Consider the following 16,584-nt stretch of genomic DNA (forward strand, 5'->3'; position numbering starts at 1 on the left):
TGAGCTGCAACACAGCATAAAGTACGGGGCAGGGTGATGTAAAGTCCCTGTGCACTCTGCTGACAGCTGAAATCTCTTGGCAGCAAAGGCAGATGCTCAAGGACATAGGCTTGCAACCCCTTTGCAACAAGTTTTGCCTTAGTTCCAAGGCTGGAAGTAGCATTTGCTGAATGAAAGGTGCAGATAAAAAAAAATCAACACAGGAGATCAAACATTCCCGGCCATTTAATAGTGTTGGGATAACACTGTGCCATCCCCCCATGCTCTCACAGAGCTTCCCAGTGCCAGTCTTGTGGCAAGAACTGTGCTGTTCCAGAAGAAGTTGGCACTTTTTGAGGCTCAATCCCCAAACACCCATGCTGAGAACAGGCAGCATTATTCTGTCAGTGGTATCAGGAGCAGACTCTGCTCATCCCTGATAGCCAGAAGCTGAGTGCTCCAGCACAGCATTTACAGCAACGTTCAGCGTGGAAGCTGCTCATCCTCTCAGATCAAAGTGTAACGCGTGCTCTGGATCAAGTATCCACGCACCTTGCGCTGGGGGGCATGCAGCTGTCCTGCCACCAAAGCACCACAGTTATTTCAGAGTTTACTCCGAGCGAACTCCAGCGCAGTAGTCAGGGCTCCCTGAATGCCTTTGGCATTTCCACTGCCCTTAGCGACGACAGGAGAGCCTCCTGCCTTGCCCTCCATCTGCGTACAGACAGCCACGGCCCAGTCAGCGGCAGAGAACACAGGGAGGCAGTCCTGGGGAAGAGACACAGAGCAGAGTGGTTTGGACGGTGGAGCACTCCAAAGTTTGGTGAAGGAAGGTGGACGTGACCTGGAGGATAGAGTGTTATCTGTGCCCAGCAAAGGCTGAAAGCTTACCTGGTCCCAGTATGGTCATCTCAGGTCCTACCCCAGCAAGATTAACCAGCAACATTGGGTATAATCCCATTAAAAATACCTCAGCTGGGACTTACTGAGCAGTCAGCCCCAGTCTCTCTTTGAAGACAGGTTCCCCGTGACTCTGCCAGGGTTCTGCTTACCTTGGACACCTGGCAGGCACAGAGCACCTCTCCAGAAGCCTGAGGGCTGAGCAGCAGGACTGATGTGCCTGGAGATTTGTCACACAGCTGGTTCACTACCTTCATCAGGATCTAGGAGAAGCAGGGAGAGGAGGGGTCAGGCTGTGGCAAAGGAGAACGGGGTGCAGCAGAAAACACAGCCTGCAGCTCCCCTTGACTGCTGGACCAACACACAACATGATTCACTCACGGACAGGGAGTCAGCTGGGACAGTGTCTATGATGACAGGTTGGTTGCAGTGCTTTGTTAGCAGGCTTTGCGCCTTCTCTTCAGCCTGGAGGAGGAAACACACAGCACTTGAGGGGCTACAGGTGGCACGGGTGAGCAGGATGGGTATATGTGCATGTAACACGTACATGAGGAGTGAAAGTACTGCTCTGTGGGATAGAGGAGAGGTGTATGCTAGCTGAGATCCAAGTAAGGCTGGCAGACTAAAATCTCCACATGTACAACCCCAAAGAGATGAACCCCTTTCAAAAGGGGGACAGAGACCCACGCTGTTCTCAGCCTCTTTCCTCTGCCTACTCATTGCCACATCTCAGGCAGGATCTTGTAGCAAGATGCTGCTACTTTAAGGACAGGATAGATCTTACTGAGATTATTAAGTCACCAATAAGCATTTCCTAAGGGCTTTTAATGTAATCATGTAAATTAGCAAGACAAATGCAGCAGGGAAGCAGAGCAACATCCATGCGGCTGAGAGAAAGGCTCTGTCTGGCCACTCTCCTACTGCCGGACCTTTTAAAGCTCATTTTCAGGGCCACCTTATCTTCTCCACGTATTAAGGAGGCGGCAATGCCTACGTGCCTGTTGCTGTTTGATAAAAGCACTGATGGGGGTTCTCTATCCTCAGAGAGAGGGAGCTGTGGGTATTTGGGTGTGCCAAAACCAGTCAATCCTTCAGCCCTGGTTAATGCCAGTGAAATCAACCCAACAGAGGGCTTGTGCTGTACTGCATGTGACTGTACCTGCTTTCCCTTGCCTTCTGATGGGACCCCAGTCACTGAGGTGCTGTGAACTGTGCCAAAGACACCAGGTTCACTGCTACCAGCAGGCTGCAGGGAGCGTGCTGCTGCCACAGTACCTGCTGCATCTCCAGTTTCTTGATGGCTGTGTTGGCGGTTCGCTGCAGCGCTTTGAGAATGGTCTGTAGTTCTTTTCTTTGCCACTGGGGCATTGCAGTGCTAGCCACCACCTGCAAGACAATTTGCTGTGTAAAGACGCTGAATAGTACCTAGGAATCAACTACTCATTCTCTGGGAGGACCAGAAGATTTTTCAGCTGGGCATCTAAAGCCTGGGGAGAAGCCTGGAACCCCTTTTTCACTGCTTTACCCTCCCCACCACTTCCTCCTCTCATATTCCCTCTGGCAACAAAGGCACCTAGACTGGTTGAAATCTTTGTGACCAACGAGGCACCAGCAAGTAGCAACTTCTCCTTGCTATTGACCACGGGGTAAAATGTGAGCCTACTGGGGACCTCAGGAGAGCCTACGGCAGGATCCTTCTGCACAGGAACGTAATCCTTACTTTGGTCAGCTGGCCCACTTCTTTGGAGAGGTTCTGCATCTCAGCAACAGAGGTGCTCCTCTGCTTCATCCGTATGGAGACGGAGTCCACTTCCACAGCCAAGCACTGGCCTACCTCTCGGGCCTGCAGAGAGGGAGAGAAAACACTTCAGGTGCAGCAACAGAAAGAAGGAGCAGGGATGGAGAACGTGGGGAGGTGGCAGGGTCATAACCACTGAAGTGCTGCTCAGCATCCAGAGGGAAGACACCTACAGACAGGCTTTAAAATCGACTGTCCCAATGAGACTCTGCAATACAAAGCTCCTCTCTACATTTGCAACCAGTGCTAGAGGTTCACACCCACAGGACCAAGCTGTCACCTCGTTACCACAGAATCACAGAATTTCTAGGTTGGAAGAGACCTCAAGATCATCGAGTCCAACCTCTGACCTAACGCTAGCAGTCCCCACTAAACCATATCCCTAAGCTCTACATCTAAACGTCTTGTAAAGACTTCCAGGGGTGGTGACTCCACCACTTCCCTGGGCAGCCTGTTCCAGTGTCTAACAACCCTTCCGGTAAAGAAGTTCTTCCTAAGATCCAACCTAAAACTCATATATCCTCAGTATCTCACAACAAACCATCATGATTTCAATGCAAAAAACTCGGGTATCCATTTACTTTTTAATGCATTAGCAAGCACACTCTTGAAACTAACTGAAGTTAAACACAAAGACTGAAGAAACACTAAACCAAGATTAAAGAAACCTCATCAGCTGATGTTTCCCTGAGGATGAGTTCAGCTGGTCTTGGTGCATTTCTTATTGCTTTTGCCAACAAACACCAACGCTATTATTAATAAAAAAAAAAAGCTAATACAAGCTTTTTGCCACCAGTGAAAATCTTCAGTGTTTGGACCACTTCTGCCCTGCCAGATCTTTGTGCCCGTGAGGGTCCTGGGAGATTATACACCAGAATAGCAGAGACGATATAGGAAAACCTGTGGGCAGAGAGATCTGTTCTGCCCAGCTAAATACCCATTCCTTGTTCCACATTACTCCGCCCTGCCTGCAGTCTCCTTTGTCTGATTAACACATCCACAGCTCCTCTCGGGGGCTCCTCAGGTCAACGCTTCCAGCAAAGCATGCAGATGTGCCCCGCAGCTTTTCATTCCTCTGCATCAAGACAAACTGGTGGGAACACAGCTATGCATGGGACACAGCCAGCCAAAAAGCAACAGATTTGAGGGGGGAGCTTTGCTTCCAGTTTTCCCAGTTGTGATGGCAGCGGGTCACTCTCCTCTGTCTGCAGCCTTTAAGGAAGCAGTCAGGGTGCGGGGCCCCTAGCGCTTCCAGATACTCAAGAACAGAGATCTCACAGACACACTAATAGGTTGATTGCTTCTTATAAAGACCTTATCAGATCAGAACTACAGTTCTGCAAGAAAGAGACTAAAGAAAGAATCAAAAAGGGCTGTAAGAATGAGGGCAGAGCCCTGTAGTCATAAAGTACAAATCCAACTGTGATAGGTAGGAGGTAGAAGCAAAGCACAATGGATCACACCTTTAAATACCTACCTGGAGACTGAAATTTCTATTCCAGAGGCTTCCTGATATTTTGTGCCAAGTTCCTATCTTGGAAAAGGGGGGTCTGAAGGGAGGAATGAAGGTCATGGAGACAGGAGCGTGGGACAAGGGGGAATGGATGTGAAGAGTGAGGTACAGCAGCAGAGCTGGCCCCAGGGTAAAGAAGGAAACAAGATCAGGTGTAGCAGGGAGGCTCCAGCAGAGGGAATCTGCTTGTCTAAGCAGGAACCTGTAAAATTGGGTCCATCTGAAATCTCAGTACCCTTTTCTTACCTGCTTGGCCTGTCTCCCTGTGACTGCAATGACACGGCTAACCCCTTTCACAAGCTGGCGCTCGCTGACGATGGCCAGGTCCTCCATAGCTCCTGTTTGGAGAAGGTGCCTGCGAAGTTGACGGAGAACAGGACAGAAACAAGTTGCCCTCTGGGACCAGAAATCAGGGAGCCTACTTCCATTTCAGACACATCTTGAGTAGAGCAGCCCCTCCCCAGTCCCAACAGCTTCAGTCCTTTCCATCCCTAAAATCCTGGTGGCACCTGGTCAGGCAAGAGACAGCAGAGCTGAGGCTACTCCAGAAGAACCTCCGTGCTACCAGCTCAGCAGGCTGCTGCCAAATGTACCTAACAGCCAAGTTCTGCCTTGCTTTCCTTTCTTTCAGCACTAGGATGGATTAGAATTTTTCCCTTGCTACTCAGCCACTGCTGAAGCTTGCCGAAAACAATTTTTTCCTTCCACTCCCCCACTCCTTTGTCAGACCAGCTTGCAGAAAGGCCAGTCATCTCCAGACACATTGCAGCCATGCAGACAGAGGGCACCGATGACTTTCCCCTTTCATATCCAATGTTGAATAGCCAAGAAGGAAAACAACCACAGCGTCTCAGGTTCTCCGTTACCACAAGTAACCATTTCAGACAGCTTCGCTAGAATTGATCATCTCCACTCCCCTGCAGTTTCTTGTCCCACTCCTCCCACGTGAATGTTCTCATGACTAGAAACTTGCTCATTTCCAGCTGTATCAGCTCAAAGGCCAATTCGTTCCTTTTTGTTTTCATGGTATCACTGTCCTAAGATTATTAACTCTTCTTCTACTCTCATTAGTGCTAAAAGGGCTAAAATAATTAAAATAATCAGACTGGCCCCTAGTTCTGCCAACCATCACAGAGTCTCCTGTTGGGTTTCCTACCCTCCTGCAACCCCAAAACCAAAGCTCCCTATCTCAGTTTAGAGTGAGAGGACACGCACCCTGCTCACACTGATGGAGCCCTGCAGCTTCCAGGTGGGCTTCAGAGTGTGAAACAAGGAAAAATGCTTTGCATTTCGTTAATGTTTTGGTACTTCCCAATCTCTACAACCAGCCTACTCTGTCCCCATTTCAGATGAGGAAGGATCAGGGAGTGGGACTTGGAATTATGCCTTTACCTCAGCCACCAGTGCTCACACACAAGCCTTGCAGAGCATACAGGGATCCTCACACAGGCTGATCCCTGGGTCAGGGTGGGAAGCAGCTCAAGAGAATCAGAAGGACACAGTCTGCACACAAACACACCATCTGACTGTAGGTAAAAGACACTTACGTCCCACAGCAGAGCTCCACAGAGGTCTGCCTTGCAGCCTCAGAGTCGCAGGTCAGCACAGTCTCCACAGGGACCCCGAGGGACACTATCCTCACCGGGTCTGGATACTCCTGACAGAGGAGACAGGGATCAGCAGCTAACCACGCAGTCCTTCAGGGGCACTTACAGGCAGCTTCAGGTCCCTGCCTTACTTTACCCCTCTTCTAAAGCACCCCCAGAGTCAGGGGCAGCTCTGCTGCTCCCCCACAAACAGCCACCATGGGAGAAAGAAACAACGGGGTGACACCATAAGCTGTTGGGCCAGATAAATGAGCAGAAAGCCTATGCACCACCAGTCGCCACATATCACAAAACAGTGCTCCTGAGATCTTATCTCTGTCCCATTTTCCCTCCTGAGTTTTGAGAGTCATTTCCCCTACAGAAACCTGTTGCTTCAACTTCTCTTATGGCCCAGATGATTCCTGCTGAAGGAGCAGGCTCAGAGAAACACGCCCTATGTTCCTGTCGTACCTCATCCATAGCACGAAGTCCCTGAACTCTTCTTGCCAGCGCAAGGGGAACCTCAGCCATATGCACAGCCTCATTTCGTTTGATCACATCCTGGACCACCTGCTCAACTCGCTGCAGCTGCTCCACAGTCACAGGACCCTGAGGAAGCAAATCAGCCTTCAGGAGAAGCCTCCCAAAAGGCACAGAACAAAGGAGGGAGAACTCTGGGCTCACAGACAACTCAGCTTGGACACACCACTTTCCCCATGACTCACCTTCCCTGCTTGTAAAAGGGAATAGCGAGCATCACGACCCTCCCACCTCTCTATAGAAGTGACTACAGCGAGAGGAGAAAAATCCCCGAAGAGAGGCCAGTACCGAGGTGCTGGTACTGTTGAGAAGCAAGGAGACACGAGCCCAGAGTCACCTGGATATCGAAGTCCAAGCGCAGCCGCTCTGCTGTCACGTGGGACCCTCGCTGCTCCGTCCTGTCACCCAGGACGTGGCGGAGAGCAAAGTTGAGCAGGTGGGTAGCAGTGTGGTTGGTCATGCAGGCCAGCCGCCGGGCCTGAAAGCACAGACAATTTCCCCTGGTGGGCTGCTTCTGCACAGCCTGGGGGAGCAGAGGATGGCATAAGGAGGGAAGTGAAAGGCTGCATGCGAGGGGATGGGGGGTGATGGTGACAGAACAACAGGCAGCACAGCTGCCAGATGAATTTATGTCAGAGGGCAGATCTCACTTCTTTTCGCCATGGGATCGCCTCTGTAAAACAGCAAGGGTAGGCTGAACGCTTCTGGACAGACCTGTAGCTCATACAAGACTACAGACAAACTCACTTGTAAGTCCTCCTTCCCACTGCAATAAAGAAGTCTCAGGAACACAAGGAACCGCTGCCGTGCCCAGGTTACTCACGGCATTAAATGACTTTCAAAGAAAGGCTGGAAAAGGGTTAAGAGCTCTGAGTTATTACCTCATCCACGAAAAGCTGAACTTGATCTCCAGCACGCAGGGTTTCCACAGCAGTGACCTCATGGACCACGTAACCACCACAGAGACGAACTGACTCTACAGGGAAGAGGATGTCCTGAACAGAGAGACACAGAAAGATGAGTTAGGGCACAGGGAGCATCCAAAGACCCGTGCTACACATCTGCTTGATCCTACTGGGAAACACAACCCCTGTTGGTCCCAAAGAGACAGCAATGGGGTGTGAAAAGCAGGGACAAGCTTCCAGCCAGCATAACCAGCGTGCCTCAGCCCTTCCTTGCAGCCAGCCACTCACTGCATAACAGGTCGAGACTGCCAGTTTGCAGTGGAGGGGCAGCAATGCCAACTGTGCTAATGAATTTTCCTAGCGGGGATGTCTGTCCGAGAGAAATTGGACAGCAGCTGCCAAGGCACCTGCATGAGGCATCTACGGTGCCTCTTCTGCTTCACAGGGTTGGCAAGAAAAACTTGATCCCCCTTTCATCTTGGGGAGACACGCTAAGCAAGGCACTATCACATTCTGCAAGGCTAAAAAGGCAGCATCGTCGCCCAAAGGTGACTGTCAGGAGCTAGAACATGGAAGGGAGAAAAAGCTGCACCCCTTCTTCTTAGAAGAGAGTCAAAGCTTTCTCTCTGTCAGTGTAGAAAGAACTCGCTGCAGAGGCAGATGCCACCCTACTTGTGAAGAACACAGCACGCTGAAGAGCTCCCCGTCATCCCCAGCAAGAAGAAATTGCAAAAGGCTGAGAGAGACAACCAGAGCAGCAGGTCCACCTCCACCAGGTTACTGCTGCTTCTTCCTCACCCCACCAACCCCAACACAAAGTCAAGGACACTGTCAAGAGCTAGCAGCCTGCTAATTAATACAGCAAAGTAGCTCATCATTTGGGGAGGTCTGCCTGGCCTCGATGTCCAGGACTGCCTTGGGTTCAGGCAGCAAAAGGTCTCTCACCTGCTGTCCTAAGCGTATCAGGTAGCCTTGGTCAGAGGCTTGCCCACCCTGCTCTGCATAAAAGTTAGTCCTGTCCAAGATGACACCACAGCGCTGCCCTGCCCCAACCTCCTTCTGGAGAGACTGATCTCTGTACAGCATCAGGACGGTGGCCTGGCACGGGCTGAACTCTGCCAAGGGGAAGAAGATGGCAGCAATCAGTGCGAGCACCCTGGCAGATCACACCATGAAAGGGGGCACCACATGCCAACCCTGCTAACACCCATCCTATAATGAAAGCTGGCACTTGCCTTTGTAGGGTAGGAACAGCTATTGGCAGAAAGGACACAGGATCTGTTATCTGGAAGCAAGCCACCCTCATTTACCCAGTGAGGCACTTGCCGGGTAGTAGCTAACCAGGCAGGGTCCATGTGAGTCTGACAGAGCAACATGTGGCACAGACACATCTCTATCATGCTATGCTGTGTGCTTGGCCAGCCTGACTGCCTTTGACAGAGATGACTGGCTTGGTGAACAAGGGAAGGCAGCAAAGTCACGTTCCTTGACTTAGCAAGCTTCTGACACATCTGCCTGAGCAGCCTTGAAGCCAAATGCAGGCCAAATGCTGGGCCCCACAGAAAACTGCTCAAAGTTTCTAAGTTCAGCTGACACTCAGTTACTAGCAGAGCTACTTGTAGGCTGATATTAGGGCCAACGCCTTTCAACAGCTTCATTAACAATAATCCATGACAGGAGGGGATGCACGCTTATCCTGCTTGTGTCTGGCAGCAAGTGGTCAGGACCTGAAGAGCCCGGCTGCTTTTCAGAGGGATCTGGCAGGCTGCAGAAATGGACTGAGAGCAACCTTCAGGTTCTCAAGGACAAGATGAACACAAGTCAGCACGGTGCCCCTGCAGCAAGAAGGTTGCTACCTGCTGGGCTGTGTGAACGCAAACGTAGTCAGCAGGCCAAAGAAAGCAGTTATTCACCTCTGTGTGGCATCTGTGACACTATGTCTAGAGCTGGGGAAATTCTGGTTGTACATAAGGAAAAAAACTTCACGTGGTGATAAAGAACTGGAAGAGGGACCAGAGAGGCAGTGGTATCTTCATCCTTAAAGATACTGAAAACTTACCTGGAGAAGGCCCTGAGCAACCTGATCTGACTGCGAAGCAGATCCTTTCTGCATCAAGAGACGGGACATCCAGAAGTCCCCTCTAACCTGAATTACTCCACGATTCAGTGCCTGAAAAGGTGGGATAGGACTAGCTTGGGAATTTCAGCCAATGCCTATGATGGGCTAATTTTCCTTCACTGTGCTTGCTGTAGTACTTATAGTTTGAACTGCCTCACTTTTCACTTACTGTGGGTTGCCACCAGCACGCTGGGTAAGATGGAGCTGGCTGTACACAGCTATCTAATTGCTTGTGACAGCCACATCACCTCTTACTCTCTGTGGTTTAGCTTTATGCTTCCCCTGGAGCATCAGCAACCCCAGTTAGCCCAAACGACAAAAAGCCTGCACTGTCATCTAGCGGCCTGCCAAGGAAATAGCAAGTCCCTGGCTTTAAGCAGCCACCTCAACTGGCATCATCACTCTCCCTAGCACTCACATTCAGGAGCCTGATTGTTGGGGACAGACTCACCTCTGGCAGAAATCAAGTCACTGCTTCAGCAACCCAGATCTCAAAGCCTTGTCACTAGTCTGAGCTTTCCTGGGGACATGCCACCAGAATGGCAAATACCTCAGAAAAAGGTATAGGGGCAAAGAAGGGATGTAGCAGCGAAGTGGACAAGTTTGAACCACAAGATCCCTGTCCTCCTGCGTGCACCAGGCCAGCAAAAGCAGTCTGATGACAGATTCCTTAGGCAGAGTTTGTCCTACATAAAGGACATGGCCACTTACCGTACTGCCCGTGCTGCCCAAGCTTGTAGGAGTATTTCGGAGAGTCATCAGTAGCAGGCACGTTGTCACCCCGCAGCTGAGCCAGCGAGTGCACATCCAGGTGCACATCTGTGCCCTCCAGCTGTCCTGCCTGCGTGCCCTGAGCCTTCCGCTGCAGCAGAGCAAAAGCAGGGTTAGAGGGGAGGTACCCAGGGGATTGGTTTCTCCAGTAACTGGAGTTTTATGGCTAGAAGCAACTGCTTCCACCTTCCTGGAAATGACTCCTTTATGTCTATGCTGATGCTAAACCAAACCCATTCCTTCCAGCCCCACAAGCACTCAACACCACCCACAGGGGCAAGCCACAAGCAACTGCTAACAAAGCCCAGCTTGCTGCATAGCTGTGAAAATTCCAGGCCATTAAAGCCGAGAAGAGCACAGCCTTGATCTGATTACTGCACAAGGTGGGCAGTGCGAGTCTTCCAGCACTACAGAGGCTGAAAGGATTACGTCAACTCTTCACAAATCACTTGCTGTTTGGGCTGTCTACGCTGGCTCTGCTTTGTGTGGAGCGTTGGACTACACAACTGCCAGAGGTCACCCCTAACGCGTGTAATTCTACAACCGCCACTCCAGCCAGTATTGTAAAACACTGCCACTGATCTGACAGGAATCACCAGCCAATACTCCTCAGTCCCACACCCACAGATGAATTCAGCATGACCCAGCTACTGTTTCAGACCCGCTTCCACTCCAGGGAAAAAGCACGTGACCCTGTGGTGCATCTGAGGAGCAGTAAAAGGAATTCTGCCTCCACAGGAAAGCACAGGCTCTGAATTATCCTCATGAGGAGAGCCTCTCTTACCTTCGCATCCTCCAGAACAAGTTCACTGAAAGCATCTGAATCCAAACGGATTCCCTTTTCTTCAAGCATCAAGTCAATCAGATCCAGAGGAAACCCCAAATTCCCATAGAGAGACCAGGCTACATCAGCTGTAGGACAAAAAAGAAGCACATGAACTCCGTGTGAACATGGAATGCAAAGTTATCTCCAAAGTTGCTTGGATGAGACCAATCTCATGTGTGCTTTGGCAGCCAAGTTCACTTTTACTGTGTGCAACTGCACTGAAAATGGGGAAGGGAAGAGAAGCCACAAAGTTCTTTTAGTACAGGACTAAATGTTAGTGGTGCCCCAAAGCCACATCCTGTCAAAATTCAGCGCAGCACAGCTAGATAGGCAGCTGCTCTGGGTGGGTCCTCCTTTTGGCTACATCTTGTAAAGACCCATTTAGTCAGTAAATAAAGCAGCAACAGAATGCTTCTGACTTTCCCAGTACCTAGTTTGTCACGAGAATGATGCTCTAGGAAACAATCACGATCTGGAGAAAGGAGCAGTATCTACTTTTAAATTTGGCATTGGAGTGCCCAGGGCTGGAATGTTCTCGAGGGCATGTGGGGGAAGCAGACAGACACTCACAAGAATAGAATAGTTCAGTTGGAAGGGACCTTCAAAGACCTTCGAGTCCAAAAGAGTTTTGACTTAAGTGCTGGCCATGACATGGATCAAACCAGCTTTAAGTGCAGCTTGGCTGAAGGAGGAGACTCACCTGGGAAATTTGTGGAGGGCTGCATCTGCTGCACTGTCCGCTCAATGACACGCCTCCCCCGCTCGAGGGAGGACAGGAAAGCAGCTTCATTCTCATTGATGATATTCATGACCTGCCCAAGGAGCAAAAAAAAGAGTTGGCTGTAACACCTCAGGGAGCTCCCCAGCTCAGCTCAGCCCAAGCGGGTGTGTAACTGGTGCTGTCTGCTTGACCCAGCCCTCTTGTTCTGCAAGCAGCCATCACAACGTGGCTCCGGCGCGCTATTAAACAGCACCAAAGTCACTGCGACTCCGATCACCGTTCCTGTTACGGAAATATTGACCATCCACCTGGGGAAGGCTGGATGCTGACAAATGCTCCTTGTCATCCATTTGTTATCCGTGACCCAATTACAGTTGCATGGCTGGAACAGCCAGAGAAATTGCTTGTCACAGCTGCTGTCAGCTGAAGCTAGGAGGGACTAGCCCTAAATCCCCAAACCACTTTGGACAAAGGGTACCCAAGCTAGGACAGGCTGTACTTGGATTCAGCAAAGGAGCTGCCCTAGCTTTTTCAGAGCAATGCCTGCCTGATATTAGAACAAGGCGACCCTGCTAAGGATTTAATAGAGCTCCCACAAAGAAATCTGCCACAGATTTTCACGTCCAGGCAGTGCCCATGATGCAGATGTGCTCCCCTCACATCAAGGCCTTCCCACAAGAACCCACCTAGGGAAACTCCTCCAGCTAAGTCCCGAGACAGGGCTGCCTTCTGCCTCTGAGAACTGTGCCCCCCAATGACAATAAGAAAGGGGGTTTCTCTCCAGGGGTTTTCACATCACTCACCTGGTCTGCACTCTTCCTCAGCTCTGGGTAGGCATCGCCCTGTGGAGTGAGCCTCAGTTAGAGCTAACATCCTCAGGAGATCTCACAGTGTCACAAGCATTACAGAGGTTTCTCAGGCACGTAAACGTGAAGGGAGCCCCAGCGCACAGCCTCAAGGACAGCATCACAGCAGGACAATCACACCTGGACTTAGAGCTGCTGTCTCCTGGCTACCTCCCCATGACCCTCCTCTGCTAGCCCCTGCAAAGCATCTCCGTGGCAAACACGTCAGTTCACAATGGGAAGCAAGCCCTGCCATTTAGGATGCTGTTAGTAACCACGGGGACCGATTTCAGAAGGCTTTAACCAGATATGACAGCTTGGAAGCTGCTGCCCTCAGGAAAGAAGCGTGCCCTTGCATACACTTACACACTCACGCTGACTGTTAGCACTGGCCCCATTAGGCACCCCATGGCCCCTATTCCCCCATCAGAAACGATCAGGAGACAAGAGATTTTTTACTACTGCAATGCACAACAGCACGCATCCCCTCCTGGAGCTCCTTTGCATCCCAGATTGCCTCCTGATGGCGTACAGGAAGGGAACAGGGGGCTGAATAGGACATATGATCAATTCTTCCCCAATGCAGCAGTTTTTACTCACCAGCACTTCCACTACAGTAGGCACGAGGGAAGCCAAGAGCCCAGGCGGAGCGTGAAGGACTTCAGAGCAGAAGCGGACAGCCCGGCGCAGGATCCGACGCAGCACCAGTCTGAAAGCAGGGCAGAACACCCCGGGCAGCACATGAGCATCCCTGCACAGCTCCCGCATCCAGCACACCCCACGTGCAGCCCCTCTTGGGCCTGACCTATTGCCAAAGAGCTGCTCCATGCGCTCTACGTCTACCCAAGGATGAGTTATTGCAGGTCTGAACCTCCTCCAGGCTCTCACCTTCCTGTCTCCCCAAAGACAGGGGGCACCCCTTACTTTGGCTCACACCAGAACCGCTCCCCTAGCTGCTCACGTTCCCTTCTGGACCTAATTCTCACCACACTGTGCTATTTCCACACATCCTTACTCTGCTCCGGAGAGGCCTGGGTAGATGCCATCAGTGATGCACACGCACAAGGTCCGCACGTGATCTGCCACCACGCGGTAGGCCATATTCACACGCCCAGCGTCAGCATCCCCCACCAGACCTTGGTACCTGGGCGCGCCACAGCCCTAAAAACAAAAAGGGGAGAGACAGATCAGCATGGGTGAATGGCTGCAGAAGGAAAAGTTGCAATCCTAGAGGCAGCCAGCTACACCTGACATCATGCTTCTCAACTACCTCATGCGTCTAGGATGTACTCATTAAATCCTTCCAGGACATTACAGACTGGCCAACCAATGCCTTGGCCCTGAGGAATTTAGGAAAACTTGAAGGACGAAGGAACTGGCAGTGCTGATATACCAGTGGAATTTTCCCTCAGCTCCCTTAGATGCTGTCACCTTGTGAATGGCGTCCAAGATGGGCGTGAAGAGATCCGTGTCGTAGTTGGAGCGTTTGTTCTGCAGAACGGCCACCAGCCTTTCCAAGCCCATTCCTGTATCCACATGGTGCTGAGGCAAGGGAAGCAAATTCCCTTCCACCTCTCTGTCAGTGAGCCAGGAAAAAAAGGCAAAAGAGAACCAGGAGTCAGGTCAGGGGCAAAGAAAAGGTACAGGTGAGTCACAGAGACTGGGAGAGTGATGGGGGATGGAAACAGGAGGTGACCCAACAGAAACATGCTCAGGGATGAGACTAACAGCAGCCTGCCTTGGCACTGCCAGGCAGCCAGGCTCTAAGGGTCAGATAGTCAGGTACACTGTGACATGCAGAAAAGGGGCTTCCTTCAACAGGGGCCCCAGGCCTTCTCCTTATTCTCAGGTTTTCTCTGAGATGTCAGAGGATATACACATACAGTTATAATGTTATATGAGGGGGAAAGGCTCTGGAGCTTAGTCAAAGCGCCTGGTACCTGTTATACTGCATGAAGACCAGGTTCCAGATCTCCACCACGTCAGGGCTGCCCTGGTTCACCAGTGCTGCAGCATTTCTGCCACCACCCACGTGGTCATAGTGGATCTCTGTGCAGGGACCGCAGGGACCTGTGTCACCCATCTCCCAGAAGTTGTCCTTCAGTGGAAAAGGCAGCACGCGACTAGCAGGCACCCTGGAAAGGCAGACAACAGAGGTAGCAGTGCTGGGGCACGCATGAAAAGCACAAAGTATCCTATGTAACAGGGAAATCTGGAAGAAGGGATCCTTTCTGACTGTTGCAACTCACTATCCAAACACATTAGGACTTGTTTGCTTCAGTTCATACAGAATTATGCTCCTTAGCAGGAACAGACGGCCCCAAACCTAACAGGACCCTACTCACTGCTCCGAATAGTTGGCAAATTGAATCTGGCTCCCGCTGATGGAGACGGGCGCTCCACCAGGTCAGTGGGGCCACTTTTCTCCTTGGAAAAAAATCTAGCAGAGCTAAGATGTGATCAGGATGGAAGGAAAGGACAAAGACATTCTTCAGGCACTTCACCTAGGTCAGACAGGCTTGGGTGTACGGCCCCAAACTGACAGCATCTGAGCAGCAGCTTAAAGGTGAAATGCCCCAGAGCCCTCAGACTTTTAGCAGCCCAAACAAAGCAGAAACTAAACATGTTTAAAACCCAGTTTTTGACTCCTGCATTTGCTTCCCATCAACCAAAGAGCAAATGAGAGGCTACGGAGGGTGGAACGTCAGGACCTGCTGCTCAGGACCTTTTCTCTAACACACTCACCCCAGCTGGAGCCATATGTCCCTGCATTCCTTGTCAGCGCTCAGCCCCAGTGAGGAGTCTCCGCCGAAGTACGTGACGTAGAGGCGATCTTTGGGGATCTCGTAGACCTCTGTCAAGAGCTCCCAGGCCATGCTGCACGCTTCCTCCTGAGCAGATAAGGGACACAGAGGTAGCACAGGGATCCAAGGTGTGGAGTGAGACAGAAGGTTCTTCAGGACAGGAGTCAGGCGCCAAAGAAGCACATTTCAGCCACTCTCATTTTGGGATTAAAAAAAAAGAAAAAAAGAGTGTGTGTTCGGAGAGCAGCACAATGGTTGGACAAGTGACACAGCTCATCTCTATCACATAAACGTGACATTTCTAAATTACTGGGAGACCTTCAGGATCTCAGCGTGGCCAACACTCACCTGTTTACCACCAGAAGCGTTTCTGTTTATTTAACATTCCTGTTTACTTAGCTGGTTATTTCTTTCCACAGAAAATCGTATTTGCGAGCAAAACTACTAGCATCTTTTATTCTTCTTCCCTTTTAACACCTTTACAGCAAAAAGAACCAGGCGAACTGGAAACCTCTTTTAACCCACACGAAGGGTCAACAGTGGCGTTCACCCAGAGAACTTTGGTTTGTACACACTGAAGCTTTTAAAGGCTGAGTATTTTGAGAGAAACGAGCTCTCTGCGGGAGCACCCAGTGCCCCAGCACGCCGCCCTCCAACCATGGGGCTGCCAAGGGGGAATATGCCGCTTGCCATGCCACCTAGCGCAAATAAATTTATTTTTTTCAGGCCTGCAGCAGCCGGCAGAGCTGCGTCCCCGCCTCACCTTGAAGTAGTCCCCGAAGGACCAGCTGCCCAGCATCTCGAAGAAGGTGTGATGGCAGCCGTCCCGGCCCACGTCCTCCAGGTCGTTGTGCTTGCCCCCGGCGCGCACACACTTCTGGCTGTTCACCACCCGCCGGTACCGCGACAGCTCGCTGCGGGGGTGCGCCGTGCCCAGGAAAATGGGCTTAAACTGCGAGATAACGGGGAAAGAGAGAGAGATGGAAGGGGAGGGGAGGTGGTGGTGGTGGGGGTGCAGTCAGCGCTGCCACCCGGAGGGGCTGTGGCGCACCTGGTTCATGCCCGCATTGACGAAGAGCAGGCTGGGGTCCCCGCGGGGCCGCACGGGGGCGGAGGGCAGGCGGCGGTGGCCGTGCTGCTGCTGGAAGAAGCGCAGGAAGGCGGCGCGGACCCGGGCTGCGGGCAGCGCTGAGGGCAGGCGGCCGCCCGCCGCCATCTTAGGGCGAGGGGCGGAAACAGGAAGGGCGCCATGGCAGGGGGAAGGGGGCAGGGGGAGG

General features: G+C 51.6%; 1 protein-coding gene across 4 annotated transcripts; it reads right to left on the reverse strand.

Moving 5' to 3' along the window:
• Positions 1-207: 207 nt before the first annotated feature.
• AARS2 (alanyl-tRNA synthetase 2, mitochondrial) lies at positions 208-16,514 on the reverse strand. Of its 4 annotated transcripts, XM_084283326.1 has the most exons (22): positions 16,359-16,514; positions 16,071-16,259; positions 15,249-15,394; positions 14,444-14,638; positions 13,935-14,079; positions 13,519-13,664; positions 13,104-13,212; positions 12,462-12,500; positions 11,638-11,749; positions 10,896-11,023; positions 10,052-10,202; positions 8,167-8,336; positions 7,198-7,311; positions 6,654-6,794; positions 6,248-6,385; positions 5,738-5,847; positions 4,437-4,545; positions 2,600-2,722; positions 2,155-2,265; positions 1,261-1,344; positions 1,032-1,142; positions 208-747 (listed from the first exon to the last, which is right to left on the reverse strand). In XM_084283326.1, the coding sequence occupies exons 1-22, from the start codon at positions 16,365-16,367 to the stop codon at positions 583-585; spliced, it is 2,745 nt and encodes a 914-aa protein (XP_084139452.1). In that variant the 5' UTR covers positions 16,368-16,514; the 3' UTR covers positions 208-582. The 4 variants fall into 4 exon arrangements, 3 of the variants coding, with proteins under 3 accessions (XP_084139452.1, XP_084139453.1, XP_084139454.1); XR_014618260.1 differs by lacking the exons at positions 208-747; positions 1,032-1,142; positions 1,261-1,344; positions 2,155-2,265 and adding an exon at positions 4,155-4,309 and having other exon boundaries at positions 2,621-2,722; positions 16,359-16,492; XM_084283327.1 differs by lacking the exons at positions 4,437-4,545; positions 5,738-5,847; positions 6,248-6,385; positions 6,654-6,794 and having other exon boundaries at positions 16,359-16,492.
• Between the last annotated feature and the right edge of the window lie 70 nt (positions 16,515-16,584).

The sequence above is a fragment of the Netta rufina genome (genome assembly GCF_964035555.1).
Source record: "Netta rufina genome assembly, chromosome: 3".
NCBI classification, from domain to species: domain Eukaryota; kingdom Metazoa; phylum Chordata; class Aves; order Anseriformes; family Anatidae; genus Netta; species Netta rufina.